General features: G+C 33.5%; 1 protein-coding gene across 2 annotated transcripts in view; it reads left to right on the top strand.

Moving 5' to 3' along the window:
- HDX (highly divergent homeobox) overlaps window positions 1–25,686 on the top strand; it is a 179,529-nt gene that overhangs the window by 13,154 nt on the left and 140,689 nt on the right. For both annotated transcript variants that reach the window (XM_015079368.3, XM_027053747.2), the window contains exon 2: window positions 18,932–19,078. In XM_015079368.3, the coding sequence (XP_014934854.1) occupies window positions 18,932–19,078 (147 nt within the window). The remainder of the gene's footprint in view (window positions 1–18,931; window positions 19,079–25,686) is intronic.

The raw sequence follows: 25,686 nt of genomic DNA, 5'->3' as shown, positions 1-25,686 counted from the left end.
AGTAATGCTTATCACAATAAGTAGTTAACCATTTGTCACCATACAAAGTTCTTACACTATTATTGACTTTATTCCGTATTCTGTACTTTTATTTTTTTTAATTTTTAATGTTTATTTGTTTTTAAGAAAGAGACAGCAAGAGTGGGGAAGGGGCAGAAAGAGAGAGAGACAGAATCTGAAGCAGGCTCCAGGCTGTGAGTTGTCAGCACAGAACCCAATGCAGGGCTCGAACCCATGAACCATGAGATCATGATCTGAGCCAAAGTCAGATGCTTAACAGACTGAGCCACCCAGGCGCCTCTGTACTTTTCACCTTTGTAGCTTATTTATTTCATTTTTTAAAGTTTTAATTTAAATTGCATAGTTAACATACAGTGTAATAGTAGTCTCAGGTATAGAATTTAGTGGTACAACATTTACATACATACCTTGTGCTCATCACAACCGCACTCCTTAATCCCCATCATTTATTTCACCTACCCCCCTCCCCGCCTCCCCTCTGGTAACCATCAGTTTGTTCTCTATAGTTAAGAGTTTTTCTTGATTTTCATCTTTCCTGCCCCATGATTATTTGCTTTGTTTTTCAAATTCCAAATATAATTCAAATCATATGGTATTAGTCTTTCCTGACTGTCTTATTCTGCTTAGCATAATGCTCTCTAGGTCCATCCATGTTGTTGCAAATGGCAAGATTTCTTTCTTTTTTATGGCTGAGTGATATTCCAATATATGTATATTGGCCATCTGGATATCTTCTTTGGAAAAATGTCTATTCATGTCTTCTGTCCATTCTTTCACTGGATTATTTGTTTTCTCACTGGTGTTGAGTTTTGTAAGTTCTTTGTATATTTTAATTACTAACCCTTTATCAGATCATTTGCAAGTAACTTCCCCCATTCCATTGGTTGTCTCCTGGTTTTGTTGATTGTTTCCTTTGCTCTGCAGAAGCTATTTATTTTTATTAAGTTCCAATAGTTTATTTTTGCTTTTGTGTCCCTTGACTCAAGAGACATCTAGTAAGAAGTTGCTATGGCCAGTGACAAAGAGGTTACTGTTTATGCTCTCTTCTAGGACTTTAATGGTTTCCTGTCTCACATTTAGGTCTTTCATCCATTTTGAGTTTATTTTTGTGTATGGTGTAAGAAAGTGGTCCAGTTTCCTTCTTTTGGATGTTGCTGTCCAGTTTTCCCAACACCCTTTTTTTAAACAGACTGTCTTTCCTATTGGATATTCTTTCCTGCTTTGCCAAAGATTAATTCACCATATAGTTGTAGGTTGATTTCTGGGTTTCTATTCTGTTGTGTTGGTCTATGTATCTATTTTTGTTTTGGTAACCATAATATTTTGATTGCTACAGCTTTGTCATATAACTTGAAGTCCAGAATTGTGATGCCTCCTGCTCTGATTTTCTTTTTCAAGGTTGCTTTGGCTATTTGGTCTTTCAAGATTTCATACATATTTTAGGATTGGTTGTTCACCTCTGTGAAAATTGCTGTTGATATCTGACAGGAATTGCATTATATATATATATTGCTTTGGGCAATATTCACAATATTTGGGACATTTTCACAATATTTGTTCCTACAATCCATGAGCATGGGATGTTTTTTTCAGTTTTTTTGTGTCATCTTCAATTTCTTTCATCTGCATTTTATAGTTTTTAGAGTAAAGATCTTTTATCTCTTTGTTTAATTTTATTCTTAGGTATCTTATGGTCTTTGGTGCAATTGTAAATGGGGCCAATTCCTTGATTTCTTTTTCTGCTGCTTCATTATTGGTGTATAGAAATGCAACAGATTTCTATACATTGATTTTGTATCCTAAGACTTTGCTGAATTCGTGTCTCAATTATAGCAATTTTTGGGTGCAGTCTTTCGGGTTTTCTATATAGATTGTCATGTCTTTGAAGATAGTGAAAATTTGGCTTCCTCCTTTCTGACTTGGTGCCTTTTATTTCTTTTCTTTTTTTTTTTTTTGTCTGATTGCTGTGGCTAGGACTTCCAGTAGTATATTAAATAACAGTGGTGAGAATGGACATCATGTTTTTTTCCTCACCTTAGAAGAAAGCTCTTAGTTTTTCCCATGGAAGATGATAATAGTTGTAGGTTTTTCATATATGACCTTTATTATGTTGAGGTATCTTCCATCTTGCCTTACTTTGTTGAAGGTTTTTATCATGAAAGGATGCTGTACTTTGCCAAATGCTTTTTCTGCATCTATTGAAAAGATCATATAGTTCTTATCCTTTCTTTCTTAATGTGGTATATCATGCTGATTGATTTGTGAATACTGAACCAATTTTCAGCCCACGAATAAATTCCACTTGAACATGGTGAATGGCTTATTTAATGTACTGTTGGATTCAGTTTGCTAGTATATTGTTGAGAATTTTTGCATTTAGTTCAGTCTTTATTTGGTTTTGGTATCAGGGTGATGCTGGCCTCATAGATTGAGTTTGGAAGGATTCCTTCCATTTCTGTTTTTTTGAGATAGTTTGAGAAAAATAGGTATTATGTCTTTAAATGTTTGGTAGAATTCCTCTGTGAAGCCCTCTGGCCCTGGACTTGTGTTTGCTGGGAGATATGATTACTGATTCAATTTCTTTGCTGGTTATGGGTCTGTTCAAGTTTGCTATTTCTTCCTGTTTCTGTTTTGGTAGTTTATATGTTTCCAGAAATTTATCTATTTCTTTCCAGTTTTCCAGTATGTTGGCATATAGTTTTTCATAACATTCTCTTACAATTGCTTGTATTTCTGTGGTGTTTGTTGTTATTTCTCCTCTGTCATGTGATTACATGTATTTGTACCCTTTCTCTTTTCTTTTTGATAACTCTTGCTAGGGGTTTATTGTTTCGTTAATTTTTTCAGAGAACCAGCTCTTGTTTTCATTGATCTGTTCATTTCCTTTTTTAGTTTCTATATCTTTTTTTTTCTGCTGTAACCTTTATTTCCCTTCTCTTGGTTCTAGGTTTCATTTGTTGTTCTTTTTCTACCTCCTTTAGGTGTAAAGTTAGGTTGTTTATATGAAATATTTCTTGCTTCTTCAGGTAGCACTGTATTTGCTGTATACTTCCCTCTTATGACCACTTTTGCTGCATCCCAAAGGTTTTGGACTGTCGTGTTTTCCTTTTCATTTTTTTCGATGTAGTTTTAGATTTATTCTTTGATTTCCTGGTTGATTCATTCATTGTTTAGTAGCATGTTGTTCAACTTCCATGTATTTGTGGTCTTTTCATTATTTTTCTTGTAGTTGCCTTCAAGTTTCATAGCATTGTCCTCTGAAAATATGCATGGTATGATCTCAGTCTTTTTGTACTTGGTGAGGCCTGATTTATGACTTAGTATGTGAGCTATTCTGAGAATGTCCCTTGTGCATTTGAAAAGAATGTGTATTCTGCTGCTTTGGGATGAAATGTTCTGAATGTATCTGTTAAGTCCATCTTGTCCAGTGTCTTATTCAAACATTGTTTTCTTGTTGGTTTTCTGTTTAGATGATCTGTGCTTTGGTGTAAGTGGGTTATTAAAGTCCCATACTATTATTGTATTATTATCAATGAGTTTCTTTATGTTTGTTATTAATTTTTTTAAATGTATTTGGGTACTTCCATGTTGTGGAATAAATATTTACAATTATTAGATCTTCTTGTTGGATAGTCCCCATTGTTATGAGACAGTGCCCTTCATCTTTTGTTACAGTCTTTGTCTTAAAGTCTATCTTGTGTGATGTCATTATTGCTACTCCAACTTTCTTTTGACACCTATTTGTAGAATAAATGTTTCTCCATCTCCTCACATTCAATCTGCAGGAGTCTTAGGTCTAAAATGAGTCTCATGTAGGCAGCATATAGATAGGTCTTGTATTTTTATCCATTCTGACATCCCAGATCTTTTGACTGGGTCATTTAGTCTATTTACATTCAGAGTAGTAATTTTTAATTTTTTTTTTTTATTATCATGAGAGAGAGAAAGAGACAGAAAGAGAGAATCCCAGGCAGGCTTCGCACTGCCTCAGAGCCCGACGTGCTGCTTGATCTCATGAACTGTGAGATCATGATCAAGAGTCAGGTATTTAACTGATTGAGCCACCCAAGCACCCCCAGAGTAATTATTAATAGATACGAATTTAGTGACATTGTATTACTTGTTTTGTCATTGTTTCTGTATTTTCTCTGAGCCTTTTTTGTCTTTATCATTTTGGTCTTTCCTTTAATCTTTCTTGTAGGGCTCACTTAGTGACCACAAACTCCTTTTAAGTTTTGTTTGTCTCAGAATCTTTTTGTCTTTCATATTCTGAATGATAGCCTTGGTGGATAGACTATTCTTGGCTGCAGATTTTTCCCATTCAGCACATTGAATATATTATGCCCCTCCTTTCTGGCTTGCCAAGTTTCTACTGAGAGATCTGCAGCTACCTTTATGGGTCTTCCCTCATAAGTTAGGGATTTCTTTTGTCTTGATGTTTTTAACATTTTTAAAAATTTTTTTTGATGTTTATTTATTTTTGAGAAAGAGAGAGAGAGACAGAGTACGAGTGGGGGAGGAGCAGAGAGAGAGGGAGCCACAGAATCGGAAGCAAGCTCCAGACTCTGAGCTTTCAGCTCAGAGCCCGACGTGGGGCTCGAACTCACGAACTGGGAGATCATGGCCTGAGCCGAAGCCGGACGCTCAACTGACTGAGCCACCCAGGTGCCCCTGTTTTTAACATTTTAATTTATCATTATATTTTGCAAATTTAATTATAATATATCTTGGTGTTGGCCAGCTTTTTAAAATTTTGATGGCAGTTCTCTGTTCCTCCTGGAAATGGATATCTCATTCCTTCCCCAGATTAGGAAAGTTTTCAACTATTTATTTCTTCAAATAAATTTTCCACTCCCTTTTCTCTCTCTTCTTCTTCTGGTACTCCTATAATATGAATGTTACCATATTTTATGGAATCACTGAGTTATCTGAGTCAATTTTTTGTGTTCCATAATTATTTTTTTCTCTTTTATTCAGCTTTATTAGTCTCCATTATTTTATCTTGTCTATCACTTATTCTCTATTTATTCTAACTTTATGCTCATTTATCAAGTCTGTTTTCAATCTGTTATTGAATTTTTATTTCTGACTTACTTTTTTAACTCTTTTTTTTTATTTGACAGAGAGTGCAAGCAGGGGCAGAGGGAGAGAGAGAATGTGTTAAGCAGGCTCCTCACTCCATGCAGAGTTTGACATGGAGCTCGATCCCATGACGCTGCATCATGTCCTGAGCCAAAATCAAGAGTTCTCCTGTATTTTGTTGTTGTTTTTCTGTTAATTTATTTGTTTTTATTCTACATGTAACTGAAGTTATATGGTATTTGTCTTTTTCTGTCTTATTTCAAGATTTCATTCTTTTTTATAGCCAAGTAATATTTCATTATGTATATTATACCACATGATTATATATATTATACCACATCTTCCTTATACATTCATTTACTGATGGAAATTTAGTTGCTTCAATATCTTGGCTATTGTAAATAAGTTGCAGTAAACACAAGGGTGCGGTTATCTTTTTAAATTAGTATTTTGTTTGTGTGTTTTGTTTTCTTCAGAAAAGAATAGTGGAATTACTGCATCATATGATACTTCCATTTGTAGTTTTTTGAGAAATTTCCATAGTGCTCAGAGGCTGCATCAAATTACATTCCCACTAACAGATTTGGATGATTTTCTTTTCTCCACATCCTTGCCAACACTTGTTATTTCTTGTCTTTTTGATACTGGCCATTCTGACTGGTATGAGGTGATATCTCATTATGTTTTTGATTTGTATTTCTCTGATGATAATGATATTGAGGATTTTTTCATGTGTCTGTTGACAATCTGTAAGTCTTTGAAAAAAAGTCCTTGGGGTGCCTGGGTGCTTCAGTATGTTAAGCGTCTGATTCTTGGCTTTGATTTAGGTCACAGTTTTGGGGTTTTGTGAGTTCAAGCCCCACACTGGGCTCTGCACTGGCAGCATGGAGCATGCTTGGGATCCTCTCTCTCCCCCTCTCTCTTCCCTTCCCCCACTTGCACTCTCTGTGTTGCTCAAAATAAATAAACTTAAAAAAAAGAAAAAAAAGTCTAATCATGTTCTCTGCCCATTTTTAATCAGATTAATTTTGTTTTTAGTGTTAAGATCTTTATATATTTTGGATTTTGACTGCTTATCAGATATATCATTAGTATATACCTTCTCCCATTCAGTAGGATGTCTTAATTTTCTTATGGTTTCCTTCACTATGCAAATTTTTTTACTTTGATGTAGTTTAATTTTTCTTTTGTTTCCCTTGCATGGGGAGACATATATTAGAAAAATATCGCTAAGGTCAAGATCCATGAGTTTACTACCTATATTTTCTTTTGGAAATTTTGTGGTTTCAGGTATTACATTTAGATATTTAATTCATTTTGAGTTTTTTTGTGTGTGTATGGTGTAAGGATCTGCCCCAGTTTTATTCTTTTGAATGTAGCTGTCCAGTTTCCCAAAGCCATTTATTGGGCTGTTTCCCCTCAAATACATTCTTTCTTTGTCATAGATTATTTGACCATATAAATATGGGTTTATTTGTGGGCTTTAAATTCTATTCCACTGATCTATGTGTCTGTTTTTGTGCCAGTACCATACTGTTTTGATTACTATATGTAGTTTTGTTGTATAGTTTGAAATCGGGGACTGTGATGCCTCCAGGTTTGTTCTCCCTCAATATCACTTTGGTTATTCAGGGTGTCTTGTGGTTCCATACAAATTTTAGGATTTTTTGTTACAGTACTGTGAAAAATACTATTGTGATTTTTACTAGGGATTGCATTTAATCTGTAGACTATTTTGGATAACATGAACATTTTAATAATGCTAATTCTTCCATTCCATGAGTATGTTATATTGTTCCATTAGTTTATGTTATCTTCAATTTCTTTTGTCCATGTTTTATAGTTTTTAGAGTATAGGTCATTTACCTACTTGTTAAATTTACATTTACACATTTTAATATTTTTATGCAATTGCAAATGAGATTGTTTTCTTAATTTTCTTTTCTACTATTATTAGTGTATACAGATGCAACATATCTCTGTATATGAATTTTGTGTCTTGCAACTTCGCTGACTTCATTTATTAGTTCTAATAATTTTTGGTGGAATCCTCAGAGATTTCTATGTGTAGTATCATGCCATGTACAAATAGTAACAGTTTTACTTATTTCTTACCAATTTGGATGCCTTGTATTACATTTTTTTGTTTGACTACTGTGGCTAGGACTTCCAGTACTGTGTTGAATAAAAGTGGCAAGAGTAGACACCATTGTGTTGTCCCTCATCTAAGAGGAAAAGCTTTCAGCTTTTTTTGCAATATATTAAGGTTATTGTCAAATTGGTTTCCATACAACACCCAGTGCTCATCCCAAAAGGTGCCCTCCTCAATACCCATCACCCACCCTCTCCTCCCTCCCACCCCCCATCAACCCTCAGTTTGTTCTCAGTTTTTAACAGCCTCTTATGCTTTGGCTGTCTCCCACTCTAACCTCTTTTTTTTTCCTTCCCCTCCCCCATGGGTTTCTGTTAAGTTTCTCAGGATCCACATAAGAGTGAAACCATATGGTATCTGTCTTTCTCTGTATGGCTTATTTCACATAGCATCACACTCTCCAGTTCCATCCACGTTGCTACAAAAGGCCATATTTCATTTTTTCTCATTGCCACGTAGTATTCCATTGTGTATATAAACCACAATTTCTTTATCCATTCATCAGTTGATGGACATTTCGGCTCTTTCCATAATTTGGCTATTGTTGAGAGTGCTGCTATGAACATTAGGGTACAAGTGCCCCTATGCATCAGTACTCCTGTATCACTTGGGTAAATTCCTAGCAGTGCTATTGCTGGGTCATAGGGTAGGTCTATTTTTAATATTCTGAGGAACCTCCACACTGTTTTCCAGAGTGGCTGCACCAATTTGCATTCCCACCAACAGTGCAAGAGGGTTCCCGTTTCTCCACATCCTCTCCAGCATCTATAGTCTCCTGATTTGTTCATTTTGGTCACTCTGACTGGCGTGAGGTGATATCTGAGTGTGGTTTTCATTTGTATTTCCCTGATGAGGAGCGACGCTGAGCATCTTTTCATGTGCCTGTTGGCCATCTGGATGTCTTCTTTAGAGAAGTGTCTATTCATGTTTTCTGCCCATTTCTTCAATAGGTTATTTGTTTTTCGGGTGTGGAGTTTGGTGAGCTCTTTATAGATTTTGGATACTAGCCCTTTGTCCAATATGTCATTTGCAAATACCTTTTCCCATTCCGTTGGTTGCCTTTTAGTTTTGTTGGTTGTTTCTTTTGCTGTGCAGAAGCTTTTTATCTTCATAAGGTCCCAGTAATTCACTTTTGCTTTTAATTCCCTTGCCTTTGGGGATGTGTCGAGTAAGAGATTGCTATGGCTGAGGTCAGAGAGGTCTTTTCCTGCTTTCTCCTCTAGGGTTTTGATGGTTTCCTGTCTCACATTCAGGTCCTTTATCCATTTTGAGTTTATTTTTGTGAATGGTGTGAGAAAGTGGTCTAGTTTCAACCTTCTGCATGTTGCTGTCCAGTTCTCCCAGCACCATTTGTTAAAGAGACTGTCTTTTTTCCATTGGATGTTCTTTCCTGATTTGTCAAAGAGTAGTTGGCCATACGTTTGTGGGTCTAGTTCTGGGGTTTCTATTCTATTCCATTGGTCTATGTGTCTGTTTTTGTGCCAATACCATGCTGTCTTGATGATTACAGCTTTGTAGTAGAGGCTAAAGTCTGGGATTGTGATGCGTCCTGCTTTGGTCTTCTTCTTCAAAATTCCTTTGGCTATTCAGGGCCTTTTGTGGTTCCATATGAATTTTAGGATGCTTGTTCTAGTTTCAAGAAGAAAGTTGGTGCAATTTTGATTGGGATTGCATTGAATGTGTAGATAGCTTTGGGTAGTATTGACATTTTGACAATATTTATTCTTCCAGTCCATGAGCAGGGAATGTCTTTCCATTTCTCTATATCTTCTTCAATTTCCTTCATAAGCTTTCTATAGTTTTCAGCATACAGATCTTTTACATCTTTGGTTAGATTTATTCCCAGGTATTTTATGCTTCTTGGTGCAATTGTGAATGGGATCAGTTTCTTTATTTGTCTTTCTGTTGCTTCATTGTTAGTGTATAAGAATGCAATTGATTTCTGTACATTGATTTTGTATCCTGCAACTTTGCTGAATTCATGTATCGGTTCTAGCAGACTTTTGGTGGAGTCTGTCGGATTTTCCATGTATAATATCATGTCATCTGCAAAAAGCGAAAGCTTGGCTTCATCTTTGCCAATTTTGATGCCTTTGATTTCCTTTTGTTGTCTGATTGCTGATGCTAGAACTTCCAACACTATGTTAAACAACAGCGGTGAGAGTGGACATCCCTGTGGTGTTCCTGATCTCAGGGAAAAAGCTCTCAGTTTTTCCCCATTGAGGATGATGTTATCAGCTTTTTACTATTGTGTATGATGTTAGCTGTGGAATTGCCATATATGGCCTTTATTATGTTGAGGTGTATTCTTTCCATACCCACTTTATTAAGAATTTTTATCATAAATGGATGCTGAATTTGGTCAAATGTTTTTTCTGCATTACAGTGTTGAGATTATCATGATTTTTATCCTTCATTTTGTTAATGTATTATATCACATTGTTATGAACTATCTTTGCATCCATGGAATAGATGCCACTTGATTATGGTGAATGGTCCTTTTATTGTATTTCTGAATTTGGTTTGTAATATTTTGTTGAGGATTTTTTGCATCTGTGCTCATCAAGGATATTAATCTGTAATTTTTTCTTGTAGTGTATTTTTTAACTTATTTTATTTTTTATTTTTTGAAACTTATTCATTTGAGACAGAATGCAAGTGGAGTGAAGAAGAGTAGGAATGGTTTTATAACCCCATTTTCCAGGTGAAGAAACTGAGTCCAAGAGGTTAACTACATAGATATATCCTGATTCATAACAGCGTTCACACTCCACCACTCCTAAAGGCCACTTGAATCTCTGCTTATGGCCATGGTGAAGTAACAGGAATCGAATTTACACTCTTATCTTAAATACCTAAAACAAAAAATAAATAAAAATATATATGAAACAATGGATTTCAGCTATTCAACAAAAGACAGCACCAGACCATTATTATTAAGAGAAGGGAAATAAGACTAGCCTATGAGTGTCTCAACTCACTGCCTGGAGAAAATGTCCAGATCACAACAAAAGGAAAGTGAAGCCAAACAGGCTGGAAGTCTCTCTGAGTTAAGGGGACAAAGTTAAGGAAAGACAAAGGGACAGAATAATGGAGAGGAGAAAGCTCACAGACAGATGAAAACTGCACATTGAGAAAGTTATGGAGATTTGTACAGGGACCTGTCAAGTCTTTGGCTAAATACTGATCAACTCTAGTGTGTTAAGAAAATATTGAAGACAAGGTAAGAACCACTAGTAAAGAAAAAGCAAAAAATTCTCAGGGCTCACATAGGACCCAAAAGTGTTTATGTTCCAACAGCCAGACTGGAAAACCTCATATTTTATGGAGCACCTAGGAAGGTCCTAAAAAGGATATTGACTCAGTAATGGGACAAATTAGCTCTGAACTATAGGCAATTCTTGACGTGCCTAACATAATGAAACCTTAAAAGAATAAAAAAAAAATTCAAGTAACATAAATATATCCCAGAAAAAAAGCCCAAAATTATTTAAAGAATACAAAAACATCCAGTACCCAATAAGAAACTGCACAATATCTACCAATAAATGAAAAACTACTATGCCTGGCAAGCAATAGTAAATAGAGGTTTAGTGTGGTGAAAAAGCATTTATAAAACAGAACGAAAATAATAGATTATAGAATTAGTAAAGAAGAATATTAAAACATCTGTGATAACTGTATTCTCTATGTTCAAATAGGTAGCCAAGAAAGGGGTACATGCACCCCCAATGTTTATAGCAGCATTATTAACAATAGCTAAACTATGGAGAGAGCCTAAACAAATGTCTGTCAACTAATGAATGATAAAGAAGATGTGAAGATGTGGTATATATGTATACCACATGTATTTACATATGGTACACACACACACACACACACACACACACACACATATATAAACAATGGAATATTACTCAGCCATCAAAAAGTGAAATCTTGCCATTTGCAATGATGTGGATTGAGCTAGAATGTATTATGCTAACTGAAATAGGTCAATCAGAGAAAGACAAATACCATATGATTTAAATCTAGTGGAATTTAAGAAACAAAACAAATCAGCATATGGGAATGTAGGGGGAAGAGAAGAAAGGAAAACAAACCACATGAGACCCTTAATGATAGAGAACAAACTATGGGTGGAAGGAGGGTAAAAACCATAGAGAACAAACTGAGGGTTGTTGGAGGGGATGTGGGCAGGGGATGGGCTAGATGCATGTTGGGTATTAAGGAGGGCAATTGTGATGAGCACTGTGTGTTGTATGTAAGTGATGAATCACTGAATTCCACTCCTGAAACCAATATTGCATGGTATGTTAAATAAAATTTAAATAAAAAAAGGAGGTAGAGGAAAGCACAAGCCTGATGCAAAAGAAAATGATTTATTAAAAGATCCAAATTGAATTATAGAGACAAAATAAAGTACATAAAATGACAAACGCACTGGATATTTTTGACAGCAGATTAACCACAGCAGAAGAAAAAGTCAACTTGAATACATACTAGAGAAAAAATAAAATATTAAAAGCAACTGGAGGAACATTTGTTTTATTGGTGTTGAGTTGTATAAGTTATTTATGTATTTTGGATATTAACCCCCTATTGGATATATCATTTGCAAATATCTTCTCCCATTCAGCAAAGCGCGTTTTTGTTTTATTGATGTTTTCCTTCATTGTGCAAAAACTTTTATTCTTATGCGATCCCAGTAATATGTTTTTCCTTTTGTTTCCTTTGCATGGAGAACATGTCTAGAAAAGTATTGCCACTGCCAATGTCAAAGACATTACTTCCTATGTTGTCTTCTAGGATTTTTATGGTTTCATGTCTCCCATTTAGTTCTTTAGTTTATTTTGAGTTTATTTTGTGTAAAGTGTAAGAAAGTGGTCCAGTTTTATTATTTTGCATGTAGCTGTCCAGATTTCCCATAACCATTTATTGAAGAGACTCTCTTTTCCTTAATATATATTCTTTCCTCTTTTATCATAGATTAATAGACCACATAAGTGTGAGTTTATTTGGGGGCTCTATATTTTGTTTCATTTATTTATTTGTCTGTTTCTGTTCCATACTATTTTGATGACTACAGCTTTGTTCTATACCTTGAAATCTGGAATTGTGATAGCTTCACCATTATTGTTATTTCTTAAGGTTGCTTTGGCTGTTCAGAGTCTCTGAGGTTCCATACAAATTTTAGTACTATTTATTATAGGTCTGCAGAAAACTCTATTGGTATTTTGATAGGGATTTTATTGAATCTGTAGATTTCTTTGGGTAATATAAACATTTTAGCAATATTAGTTCTTCCAATCAATGAGAATGGAATATGTCCATTTGTTTGTGTCCCCTTCAGGTTCTTTTTATTTATTTTTTAACATTTATTCATTTTTGAGAGACAGAAAGAGACAGAGTGCAAGTGGGGAGGGGCAGAGAGAAAGGGAGACACATGATCCAAAGCAGGCTCCAGGCTCTGAGCTGCCAGCACACAGCCCTATGTGGGGCTCAAACTCACAGACTGTGAGATCATGACATGAGCTGAAGTTGGATGCTTAACCGACTGAGCCACCCAGGTGCCTCCCCCTTCAGTTTCTTTCATATGTGTTTTATAGTTTTCTGAGTGCAGATCCTTCACTTCCTTGGATAAGTTTATTCCTAGGTATTTTATTCTTTTGGGGCAATTGTAAATGAAATTGTTTTCTTAATTTCTCTTTCTGCTACTTTGTTATCAGTATATAGAAATGCAGCCCATTTATGGATATTAATTTTGTATCCTGCAACTTGACTGAGTTCATTTGTTACTTACAGTAGTTTTTTGTGGATTCTTTAGAGTTTTATATGTATAGTATTATACTGTCTGCAAATAGTGGCATTTTAGCTTCTTCTTTACCACTGTGGATGTCTTTTATTTCTTTTTCTTCCCGGATTGCTGTGGCTAGATATGGAAGTGACCCAAGTATCATTGATAGATGAATAAATACAGAAGATGTAGTATATATACACAATGGAATATTACTCAGCCATAAAAATAATTAAATCTTGTCATTTGTGAAAACATGGATGGACCTAGAACATATTATGTTAAGTGAAATACATCAGACTGAGACAGACAATGCCATAATTTCACTTATATGTAGAATCTAAAAAACAAAACAAATTAACAAACAACAATAATAAAATTAGAAAGGACTCACAAATATTGAGAACAAAGTAGTGGTTACCAGAGGAGAGGAGGATGGGCGACAGGCAAAATGAGTGAAAGGAAGTAAGTACAAACTTCCAGTTATAAAATAAATAAGGCATGTGGCTGAAAAGTATAGCTTAGGGATTATAGTAAATAATATTGTGATAAGTGTGTGATGACACATGTTCACTACACTTCTTGTGGTAAGCATTTTATAATGTATGTAATTGTTGAATCATTGTGCACTTGAAACTAATATGTCAGCTCTACTTAAATTAAAAAAGAGTCACTGTAAAGCTTCAATAATTAAGACAGTGTGGTTTTGATGAAAGAATGGACACATAGATCAATGGAACAGAAAAGATTGTCCCAAAATAGACCCACAGATATATATAGTCCATTGATTTTTGACAAAGATGAAAAAGCAATTCAATAAAAAAGTTTCTTCAAATAATGGTGCTGGAATAATTAAATATCCATAGCCAGAAAAAAAAGCTCACAAAACTGACCTGTACTTCACACCTCTACAAAGGTGATCTCAAAACGGACCATAAACCTAAATGTGAAATGGAAAAATATAAAACTACTAGAAGAAAACATGGGAACAATTTCTGTGACCTTGTGCTAGACAAAGGTTTATCAGATATAACACTAAAAACAAAAGCACAATCTGTAAAAGAAAAAAAAACTGATAAATTGGGCTTCATCAAGATTAAAAACTTTACTGTGAAATTCACAATATTTTTTTTTTGAAATACACTTTATTTTAATAAAATAAAATGGACAAGCTACTAGCAGGGAGAAAATATTTACAAATCATATTTCTGACAAAATACTTGTATGTAGAATATGTAATGATTCCTAAAAACTCAGTAAAAAGTAGAAAAAATCCAATTAAAAATTTGCAAAATATTTGTATAGTTCTACAAAGTAGATATGTAGATGGCAAATAAGCATATTAAAAATGCTTAAATTCATTACTCACTAGGGAAATACAAATTAAAACCACAATAATAACATATGATTATACACCTATTAGAATGGCTAATTTTTATTTATTTTATTTATTTCTTATTTTTTTAAGTTTTTATTTAAACTCCTGTTGAACTGTAGTGTAATATTAGTTTCACATGTATAATTTAGTGATTCAACACTTCATATGACACCTGGTGCTCACCACCAGTGCACTTCCTAATCCCCATCACCTGTTTTACCCAGCCCACCACCCACCTCCTCTCAGTTAACTATCAGTTTGTTCTCTATAGTTAAGAGTATCTTTCTTGGTTTGCCTCCCTCTCTCTCTTTTTTTTAGCCTTTTCTTATTTATTTTGTTTCTTAAGTTCCACATATGAGTGAAGTCATGTGGTATTTGTGTTTCTCTGACTGACTTATTTTGCTCAACATAATACTCACTTGCTCCATCTATGTCATTGCATATGGCAAGATTTAATTCCTTTTTGTGGTTGAGTAATATTCTATTGAATATTTATACCACAACCTCTTTATCCATTCATCAGTCGATGGACTGATCCATAATTTGGATATTGTAGATAATACTGCTATAAACATGGGCATGTATGTATCCCTTCATTAGTATTTTTGTATTATTTGGGTAAATGCCTAGTAACGAAATTGCTGGATCATAAGTGCAGTTGTATTTAATTTTTAAAATATCTAATGACAATAAATGCTGGTGAGAATGTGAAAAAAACTGAAACACATAGAATACTGGTGTGAAAAGCAAAGTTTTACAGTCACTTTTGAAAACTGTTTAGTAGTTTTTATAAAGTTAAACATATACTTATCATATGAAATCCTACTCCTAGGTATTTATTCAAAAGAAATGGAAAGACATTTGCAGACAAAAACCTGCATACAAATGTTTTTATTGACTTTATTAATAATAGCCAAGAACTTGGAATATCTCAAATGTCCTCCAGTGGATGAATGGATAAACTGTGGTACATTTCATGCAATGTAATACTACTCTGCAATAAAAAGGAGAAAACTACTGATACAGACAACAACAGATAAATCTCAAATGCATTATGCTAAGTGGAAGATATTAGTCTAAGAGGAATACATACTCTATTATTCCATTTATATAGCATTCTTGAAAAGTTAATATTATAGAACCAGATTAGTTGCTGCTGGGGCTGGGGTGGCTGGAGAATTATTTATAAAGAGGCAGTATAAGGGAGCTTTTTTTTTGAGTGAGTGATCTGTTTTGTATCTTGGTTGTGGTGGTGGTTTCATTACTGCATATGTTTGTCTTAACTCTTAAAACTGTATATCAAAGAGTGAAATTTACTATATATAAATTTAAAAGTGAATAATAATAATGGATAAGAAGAACAATGCTAATAGAGACATATTGGCCAAATTAAAGACATTCAAAGTGTTTTGTTAACCTAGGCGGAACTCTTTGCAAACAAACAAAAAAATCAGTGGTTTATCTAAAATTCTAATTTTAATGTTGGAAAGAATGTGTTATATTTGACTTGGTGATGATGTTATGGACTCAATTCATCTTTAGAATCAGATTTCTGAGAATGATTACTTATCAGTAAAAGTTTTTAGTACTTTTCAACCAGTTAAGACATTATTAGGGCATTATTAGAGCTGGCTTTATATATGAAATCAGATATGTAAGGACAATGTTATGTAGCAGTTCATCTGAGATGTTTCCATGTGAAAATATGGCCTAAGCAATGAGGAACTGCTAAAGGGAATTCATTCTTAGAAGATTCATTTTTCAAGTACTCCTGAAGCAATAAATTTAAAACATTTTACTCATTGCTCTGCTTGTTTGAATAGAATGTATTGAGCATAATCCTTTCAGTGGTTAAGGATCTTCATTAAACAACTGAATCATAAAGCTGAGAGCAACCTGAGAAACCCCATACCTGAATATGATAGATAAGTTGAAGGGCCCACTCATACTTAAAAATATAAATATGTTACAACTGTAACATGTTTTACAACTTAAGAAAATGAATTTACATATTGTAAATTATTTGTAAAAACCCAGACTGGTAGGTAGAACATGTCATATATTCTAGCATTTTACAAACTAGGTAATAGAGGCTCATAGAAATTAAGTGATTTACTTAATAGTCCACAGTGGAGCTAAATGTAGAAGACAGGTCATCTCATTCCTATGGGCTGGCATATGCTGAGTGAGTGGCACATTGCAGAGTAATAGATTAGGAAATCCTGGGGTAAAGCTAAATTACTTGTTATTTCAGTATTTAATCCCTCAATTCAGTTACCCTCCCTACTTCAACCCAACAGACCTCAATTTCCACGAAGACAATTGCTTGCCATTTTATTTGCACATAAATAAGAACCCAACTTTTAAAATGAAGGTTTTTACAACTCTTTTCCTGATTTTTGTGTAAATGATTAGTAACTTTGGCTATGCAGTCATTCAATATCTTGCCACTTAATAGACCAAGATAACTAGGGTACATAAAGATTATGACAAGTTATTTTGTGGATAAGCCTTTATCTAGTTGTTGTGATAAATAATGAATGTCCTATAATTTGAAAGAAAAACATTAGATCTTCTGATCAAAGTGGCCTTCTTGCTATTGCTATGAGTTTAAGGGAAAAACCAGAAGGGTCAAAGCATTGTTTGTTGTCAGAATTGTAGACTCCAGGAGTCTGTTTAGTACTCAGATCTACATTTGGCTATTGGTATAAGTGAGGAAGAACCTGCTATACTTTTTAATGCTTATATCATACTTGAGTAAATTTAAAAGTTGTAGCCAGCCAATAGGAAAACATGCCTAAATTTTACAGCAGTTATCATCACACTTGAGGATCACCCATATCTTGCATTCTAGGAATTTTTATTTTTGTAGTTATAGCACTTCAGAGAAGGATCAGAGCCATTACCCTGATTACGCATTAGTGAATTGAAGTTTATGTCCCTCCTGAGAACTCATTCCAAAATACCTTGCTTCTAAATCCATACCAGCTAACATATTTTAGGTATTTGCCCTCTACCTTCTGGTTCCTCTCCTGACTGTAGCTGAATTATTTAGGAGAAGGAATTTCACATTGCTCTGAAAGCTGACAACCATGATAGCAAATGTTGCTTTGATGGATACCATCACTACCCTCTGGTCCAAACATCCATGAAAGTTTGGTTACATTGCAGAATCAGATCCCCTTCAGAAAGTTAGTGGAGTTGTTGTTCCTGAAAGTTTCAGGGAGAAACTCTACTCCATCTTTCCTGTGTCCTCTCTGCATCTGATTTTATCTAATTAGATTTCTTAACATTAGATAGAGATGGAAAAAAGTCAGGTATACAAATAGCAATAGATGGCTATATGACTTTTTAATTTCTTTGTGAGACTGCCTTAATTGTTCAACATATCCAGAAGAAAGAAAATTATTTTTATTTACATGTCAATGTACTAAATTGTTTCCATATCCAGTATACTAGAATGATTTCTGTTTGGTTTGGCTTATAGTGCTTTTGTTGTTGCTATTTTCCTAATTTTAAAGGGGCAATTTCCTTAGAAAGGATGTTCTTTCTGTAAACTTTTAGGAATAACAATTTCAGTGTGACCACTTTTAATAAGAACCTGAAGTTGCCTTAATCTAACTACAAGAGTTCTTCTTTATAAAATGCACTACTAGAATTCATCCTCTTTAAAAGAAAAAAAAGAGTTTGCACTGCCTTTTATTTGTGAGATTTACAGGTTTTCTCTTAATATTAAACACATTGCATATTTATAGGAAGGATAAAATGCATTATTAACATTTCTCTTGTATAATTATGATGGTGTCAATTTAATTAAAATTATGTAGTTTTTACATGGTTTGTTTTTAGTAAAATTCACATGATTTTGAATTTTGATTTATATACTATCATGATTAAAAATAATTATTTTTGTTAGTATTGCCTAAAGCAAAGATATTTTTAGTCACCAACACTTTGTTTATTTTTAAGCTTTTTAAGAGAGGTTCTGTTTTAATATATAAAATGAACCCCTTTATTCAAGAAAGAGGAAAAATAAAAGCACCCCTTTGTTTCACACCATAGTTTCTGGTTGTAAGACATGTGTCAGATGCCTTGTTTGACAAAGAACAGTGAGTGTTTCTGTTGATAATTGACCATGAATGTATGGGTACCACCATTTCTGTCTTTACTAGACATAAATATTTATTTCTTTGAAAGAACTTTATTTCCCCATGGACTGACACTAACTAGATAAAGGTTTTCCTCTCTCTCTTTCTTTTATTTTGTCTTTAAAGTTAGTTTTGAGGAACAAATTTAATAAGTGTTTTCATTATATATAATTTTCCATTATAACCTGTCTCCCTTTAGCACACAAATTATTGCCCATTGCTGGGAATTAGTTCACTTAAATGAATCTTGCAGCTTCAAAGCACTGAAACTTTATCAAAAAAACAAAAGCATACAAATTTTGCGTATACCCAATTTTTATTCCAATTTTCAGAGTATCTTCTTTTATTTTTAGATGAATCTGCGTTCTGTATTTACTGTAGAACAACAAAGGATTTTACAGCGTTATTACGAAAATGGAATGACAAATCAAAGTAAAAATTGCTTTCAGCTCATATTACAGTGTGCACAGGAGACTAAGCTGGACTTCAGTGTAGTCAGGGTAAGTATTGAGGTCTTAACTCTTGAATTTATAGCTTTTTATTGTAAGTGATAATTGCTTCACAGAGTGAAGTCATTAACTTTATAAACAGTTTCATTTTCCTGGTGTAAAAATACTACTTTTTTAAAAAAAATATAAGTAATCATTTAGTATGTGTTTCTGTAAACACCTTGAGAACACTAAAACTTTTGCATTGTAAACATACCTCTAAAAAAATCCCAGTCCTTTGAACTAATGAATACATTTAAGATTACTTGTTTATCCTATGCCTGCTTTAAACCCAGAATTAATCTGGACATAACCCACCAAAATGGTATCAGTAAAACAGGCATCTACCAAGGGGCTATAGTGTACCTAGCTATTTTCTTCGTGTACTTGAATTTTTTTCATCAGGCCCTTTTTTTTCATAGCTGAAAATGTCAGTACTTTAGCTTTATTAACTACCTGTTAGCCCGTAACAATAACAGTTGTGGTGGCGCAGTAGAGAAGGTTTGTCATCAGGCATTTTTAATTTCAGCATTTTTGTCTTTTTAGGAAAACCTGGCCTTTTTAATGAATACCGCCCCCTTTTTTCTAAGTAAAATACATGCATTTTAATGGGTAACCTAATGCGTAAGGAACAAGAAATCCCAGGGAGGAAGTTTTCCTTTATCACAACCATAGTTATTCAGTTGTAAAAATCAGAGCCCCATGGATGGAACTGGAGAGTGTTATGCTAAGTGAAATAAGTCATACAGAGAAAGACAGATACCATATGTTTTCACTCTTATGTGGATCCTGAGAAACTTAACGGAAGACCATGGGGGAGGGGAAGGAAAAAAAAAGTTAGAGAGGGAGGGAGCCAAACCATAAGAGACTTTAAAAACTGAGAATAAACTGAAGGTTGATGGGGGGTGGGAGGGAGGGGAAAGTGGGTGATGGGCATTGAAGAGGGCACCTGTTGGGATGAACACTGGATGTTATATGGAAACCAATTTGACAATAAATTTAATATTAAAAATTATAATAAAATAAATACATACAAAATAAAATAAAATAAAATAAAATAAAATAAAATAAAGTAAAATAAAATAAAATAAATCAGAGCCCCTAAACTTCTGTGAATGGCAATGAGAAGGTGATAGAGAGGAGACAAGAGATAAATCTAACAGAGCTAGTCACAGATTCTATAGGTCCTTTCATGTTTGTCTGAATATGCTACAGACACTTAGGAATTCAAAGATACCTTAGGAATTCAAAGATTGGCAACTTTCCATTTCTTGTCATTCATTAAGCTAATTTGGCAAAGAAAAGGCACACCTGTTTTTAAGTCCATTTTTCTTTTGGAGGACCCTTCAAAAGACCCTAAAGATAAAAATCTCGTGATAAGCAGAATTCTTTGGAAAATCTATTTTTTAACGACTAGAAGATGTATTCACCTTTGAACTCCTAAATTATAGGATGGAAATATCACATGATAACTGTTTTTTATCTGATGAGATCAACCATCTTATTCCGATTTTTGTAAGAACTAGAAATAGTCCTATTGGTAGCTCTGAATTCCCTACTTGAATTTACAGCTTGATTTTCTTTATGATAGAACCCATACTATTTAATGGTTTTTTGTACCAGATTTGGTAAAATTGTGTATAAAATGAGAGAAAGTATTTTTTTTATTAATTTTTTAAAATATTTATTTTTGAGAGGGAGACAGAGAGAGACAGAGAATGAGTGGGGGAGGGGCAGAGAAAGAGACTCCGACACAGAATCTGAAACAGGCTCTGGGGTCTGAGCTGTCAGCAGAGAGCACAACACAGGGCTGGAACTCAGGAACTATGAGATCATGACCTAGGCAGAAGTCTGACGCTTAACCAACTGAGCCACCGAGGCACCCTGAGAGAAAGTATGTTTTAAGGTCAAGGTTGTCCTTTTAGTAAATTCAAATCTTTATTTCCCTTTAGTAAACCTCAGAGAAAAATGTTTAATTGCCTTAGAAAGGATAAATGGGTAATATTTCAGATTTATGAAATTGCATTTTATAAGTATAAACTCATTTTTTTTTCTTGGAGTAACTGTTTTCTTTTTTCCTTCTATTTTATCATTACTTTAAAGTGAAAAGCCTTCTCAAACAGCTGGTTTGTGGACTATGTTACCTTTCATATTTCCAATTTGTTATTGCAATCTTCCTCTAATAACTTATTTGTACTTGTATATTGAGAGTGCTGAAATACAAAGATTTATATTTATGATCCAAATGGTATGGAATCTAAAACAATGAGAATGAGAGAAGTAAACTCCTAGATTGTAAGCTTACGAGTAAAATATTATTTAAGTTTTAAGGAATTGTGTAAAACAGATTATTTTTGTTCTAGAAGAGTGTAAATCATACAGAAATTCAGTCTTCCTAATCTAAATTCCAACACAATTTTGGTTGCTTTTTCCCATCTGAGGAGAAAGGAGTTGTTTATAGACTCATCATTCCATGACCTCCCCTGCCTTCAATATCTTACTCCAATATTCTACTTGAAAGAGACTTTTCTTTATTATTTTTAATATAGTATTTGTTGTGTTTTCCTCAAAAAAACCCTCAAATCCCATGGTACTAAGAACCTGATCCTAATGTAAAATGAACTTAAAAGATTAAGTCCATGCAAAAATAAATAGTAGAGTAATGGAACAAGGAAACCAAAGAAGGAGGTATGTAGAAAAAACAAAAAAAAAACCTGTTTGGAGACCGTGAATTTCAAAGAGAGAACTGAAAGAGAATTTTATGGACACCAAGAATTGGTGACCTAATGTCTTTTTCTTTCTTTCTTTCTTTCTTTCTTTCTTTCTTTCTTTCTTTCTTTCTTTCTTTCTTTCTTTCACCTTCCTTCCTTCCTTCCTTCCTTCCTTCCTTTCTTTCTTTCATTCTTTCTTTCATTCTTTTTTTCTTTCTGTAGTATTGTTTTGTTAGTTTTCCCAAATTCTTATCATATCGGTTTTGTTTGATCCATTATTTTCTCTTTCTCCAATGAGTCATTTTGAATGAGAATAATTTATAGCCTATAAGCATTGGTAAATTTTGTATCCTGTAAATGAATAACTTTAAGTAAAATTTAATTTAGTTATTGGGAATGCTCAGGCAATGAATTTATTTTCAGAATTTTTTAAATATTTCTTAAGTATACACTTTCCTACTTTAACTTCAATGGAAAATATTGAAAATATGAAACCTTACTTTTGACCCAGAGTTTCATTATGGAAATGAATTATTGTACTGTGGTATAAAATAATACTGCTCACTACATGGTAAGCTATATGGGGTGATTTTCTTCTTCACTAAAGTACCCCAAAGCATTTAATTATTTCTCACATTAATTCTGTTATGTTCTTCCTTTCTTATTTTTGGTGAGTAAAATTTCATGGGCATTCTTAATTTTGGTGCCATCAAGTTGCCTCTAATTGCAATCTCTATACCAATGTTCTGCCTACTTTTTTTATTTCTGATTTGCTATAGAGTAGAATACTATATTTGGTGAAATCATGTATAAAATAGGAGAAAGTGTGTTTTAAGGGCAAGGGTTGTGCTTTTAGTAAGGTACATGTATCTTGTAATATCTATGTTGGCTGTGTTCTTGACAAGTGAGTTTGTTAGCTAGCTAATCTTCATATGCACATGATATTCTACTACATTTTACTTTTTTGAGGGGTTCATAATATAAATATCTAATAAACTCTATAAGCAACTGTATATGGTATATGTATATATTTCTATGTATAATATATATAATGAACAGTAAAACTATTAAAATAAGCCATAAATTTGCAATACACTAAGATCATTCTTAAACTTCCTGTATTAAGGTATTTATAGTAATGAGAACATTTATTTGTTTTCTTAGAAATATTGCCCAGAGCTGCTTTCCGGATGTAATAGTTCTTGAATTCAAATTTTACAAATTCACTATGCTTTCCCACTGAAAGACTTAAAATGTAATTCTTATAAATTTTTGTAAAAATTATGAACAAATGCATAATTCTTCACATGCACATTTTTCATACTTAAAAAGCCATAACACAGTAACTTATTTTTAACATTTGTAAAATTCACCTTTTTGAACCATACACTGAAATTATATTTATCCAAAAATATTTCTATTTAAATATTTCTTTTGAGTATATACTTTAAATCCCTTCATTTTTCTACTCTATTCTTTAAATCCTTTTCATTCTCCTTTGATATTTATATTTATTTGTCATTTTGCTTGTAGTTTACACCTCTGCTATTCAGTAAAACTAAATCATAGTGAGTTTAAAATTCCGACAGCCTCATGTGAAGCAAAGTAGAGCATCTACATCTCTGGAATATTTTCTTGTTAGAAAAATACTAATTATAAAAGTAAAATGGCCAAGAAAGATGAAAATTTCGGGAGTTTCTTGCCATAGTGGAAGGAGAATGTGCTTTGAGGTCAAGTGAAATTTATTTTGAATCCTTGCTCTGCCACTTGCTGACAGGATATCCTTTTATAAGCTACCTAATATTTCTGAACATCAGTGTTTTTATTTATACAATTAGGAAAATAATCAAAGAAGCCAATAAAAATGTAAACACATAGTGAGGATCCAATACATGTTAGCTTTTATTTATGGTATTCTAGGGGTGCCTGGGTGGTTCACTTGGTTAAGCGTCCGACTGTTGGTTTCAACTTCGGTCATGCTCTCACTGTTCGTGAGTTCAAGCCCCATGTCAGGCTTGGCACTGACAGTATGGAGCCTGTTTGGGATTTCTCTCTCCCTCTCTCTCTGCTCCCTCCCCTGGCTTGCCCTTTCCCAAAAAATAAACAAAAAATTAAAAAAAATGTTATTTATAGTATTATAGAAACTTTAATGTAGATTGTATAAACATTAAAAACTGAGTAATTTTTGTGGTCGTCAAAAACAAATCACCTAAAAGTTAACCAAATATACCCTGCACCATGTTTGTGCAAGGCTAGTTGATTTAATGTTTCACTTACTTATTTTTTCTTTAATTCATAATAGAATAATGTGTTTTGGTAGTTTATAGTATGGTATGTATTTTGAAATAATTATAAAGTTTGCTGATCACATTAGGGAATGTAATATTTCTTATTACATATTTCTTATTGCATAATCATAATTCAGTATAATACTAGATTGTTACAACAAATCAGTTATATGAAAGTGCATATTTTGTAATCAAATACTAAATGCCAACCTCTTATATTATTTTTATTAATGATATTTTTTTCATTTATAAAAATAATATACACTCACTATATAAAGTTTGGTATGTGGGGCGCCTAAGTGGCTCTGTTGGTTGAGCGTCCGACTATGGCTCAGGTCATGATCTCATGGTTGGTGGGTTTGAGCCCCGCATCGGGCTCTGTGCTGACAGCTCAGAGCCTGAAGCCTGCTTCGGATTCTGTGTCTCCCTCTCTCTCTCCCCACCCGCCTGCTCATGTTCTGTCTCTGTCTCAAAAATAAATAAACATTAAAAAAATTTTATTTGGTATGTAAAGTATAAAGAGGGAAATAACTACCATGAATTAATGACAAAGCGGGAAAAATATTTGCAACTTGTGACAAAGTGTTGCTGTTTCTAGTAGAAAATTGCTTTTATTTTTATTTTATTTATTTATTAATATAATTTATTGTCAGATTGGTTTCCATACAACACCCAGTGCTCATCCCAACATCCTTCCTTCCTGCCCATCACCCATTTTCCCCTCTCCTCCACCCCCATCTACCCTTAGTTTGTTGTCAGTCCTTAAGAGTCTCTTATGGTTTGCCTCCCTCCCTCTCTGTAACTTTTTTTTCCCCTTCCCCAACCCCATGGTCTTCTGTTAAGTTTCTCAAGATACACATATGTGTGAAAACATATGGTATCTGTCTTTCTCTGCCTGGCTTATTTCACTCAGCATAACACCCTCCAGTTCCATCCATGTTGCTGCAAGTGGCCAGATTTCATTCTTTCTCATTGCCAAGCAGTATTCCATTGTATCAATTTAAAAAGACAAATATCCCAATATAAAAATGAGTAAAGTTAATGGGTAAGTGATTTTATTAATGTAATACAGTAACCATAGAAATTCAAATGAAAATAGCATTATATACCTTATATTAACTCCTAGGCTAGTAAAGACTACAAAAAGATAATGTAAAATGTTGATGAGGTTGTGGGGAAACCGGAACTCTTGGACAGTACTTTGAAAATATCAAAAAATCAAACACTTTCCCTTCTAGGATAGCATTGTAATGGATCAATAGCACAAAGATGCATATACAATGACATGTACTTCATTATGATTTATAATAGTGAATATTTCTAAAAATAACCCAGTAATATCTAGCAATATTAAATTAACCAAGTTGTGATATAGTCATATAACATTGTTAAACATGAAGATTACAAGTATATATTTGTTTAATAATATTATGAGCATTTTCCAATGTCATTAAATACCCTATCTTTAGTATCCTTCCAATGTCTCACTATTATAAATAAATATATGATGGACATAATTCCATATAACTTTGTATATGATTGTTTTTAGGATAAATTCCCAGAAATGGATTTACTACAAAAGGGATGTAAACATTTTTAGGGTTCTTGCTACAGGTTAATT

Source organism: Acinonyx jubatus, chromosome X, assembly GCF_027475565.1.
Source record: "Acinonyx jubatus isolate Ajub_Pintada_27869175 chromosome X, VMU_Ajub_asm_v1.0, whole genome shotgun sequence".
NCBI lineage: Eukaryota > Metazoa > Chordata > Mammalia > Carnivora > Felidae > Acinonyx > Acinonyx jubatus.
This window is presented reverse-complemented; position numbering and strand designations above follow the sequence as displayed.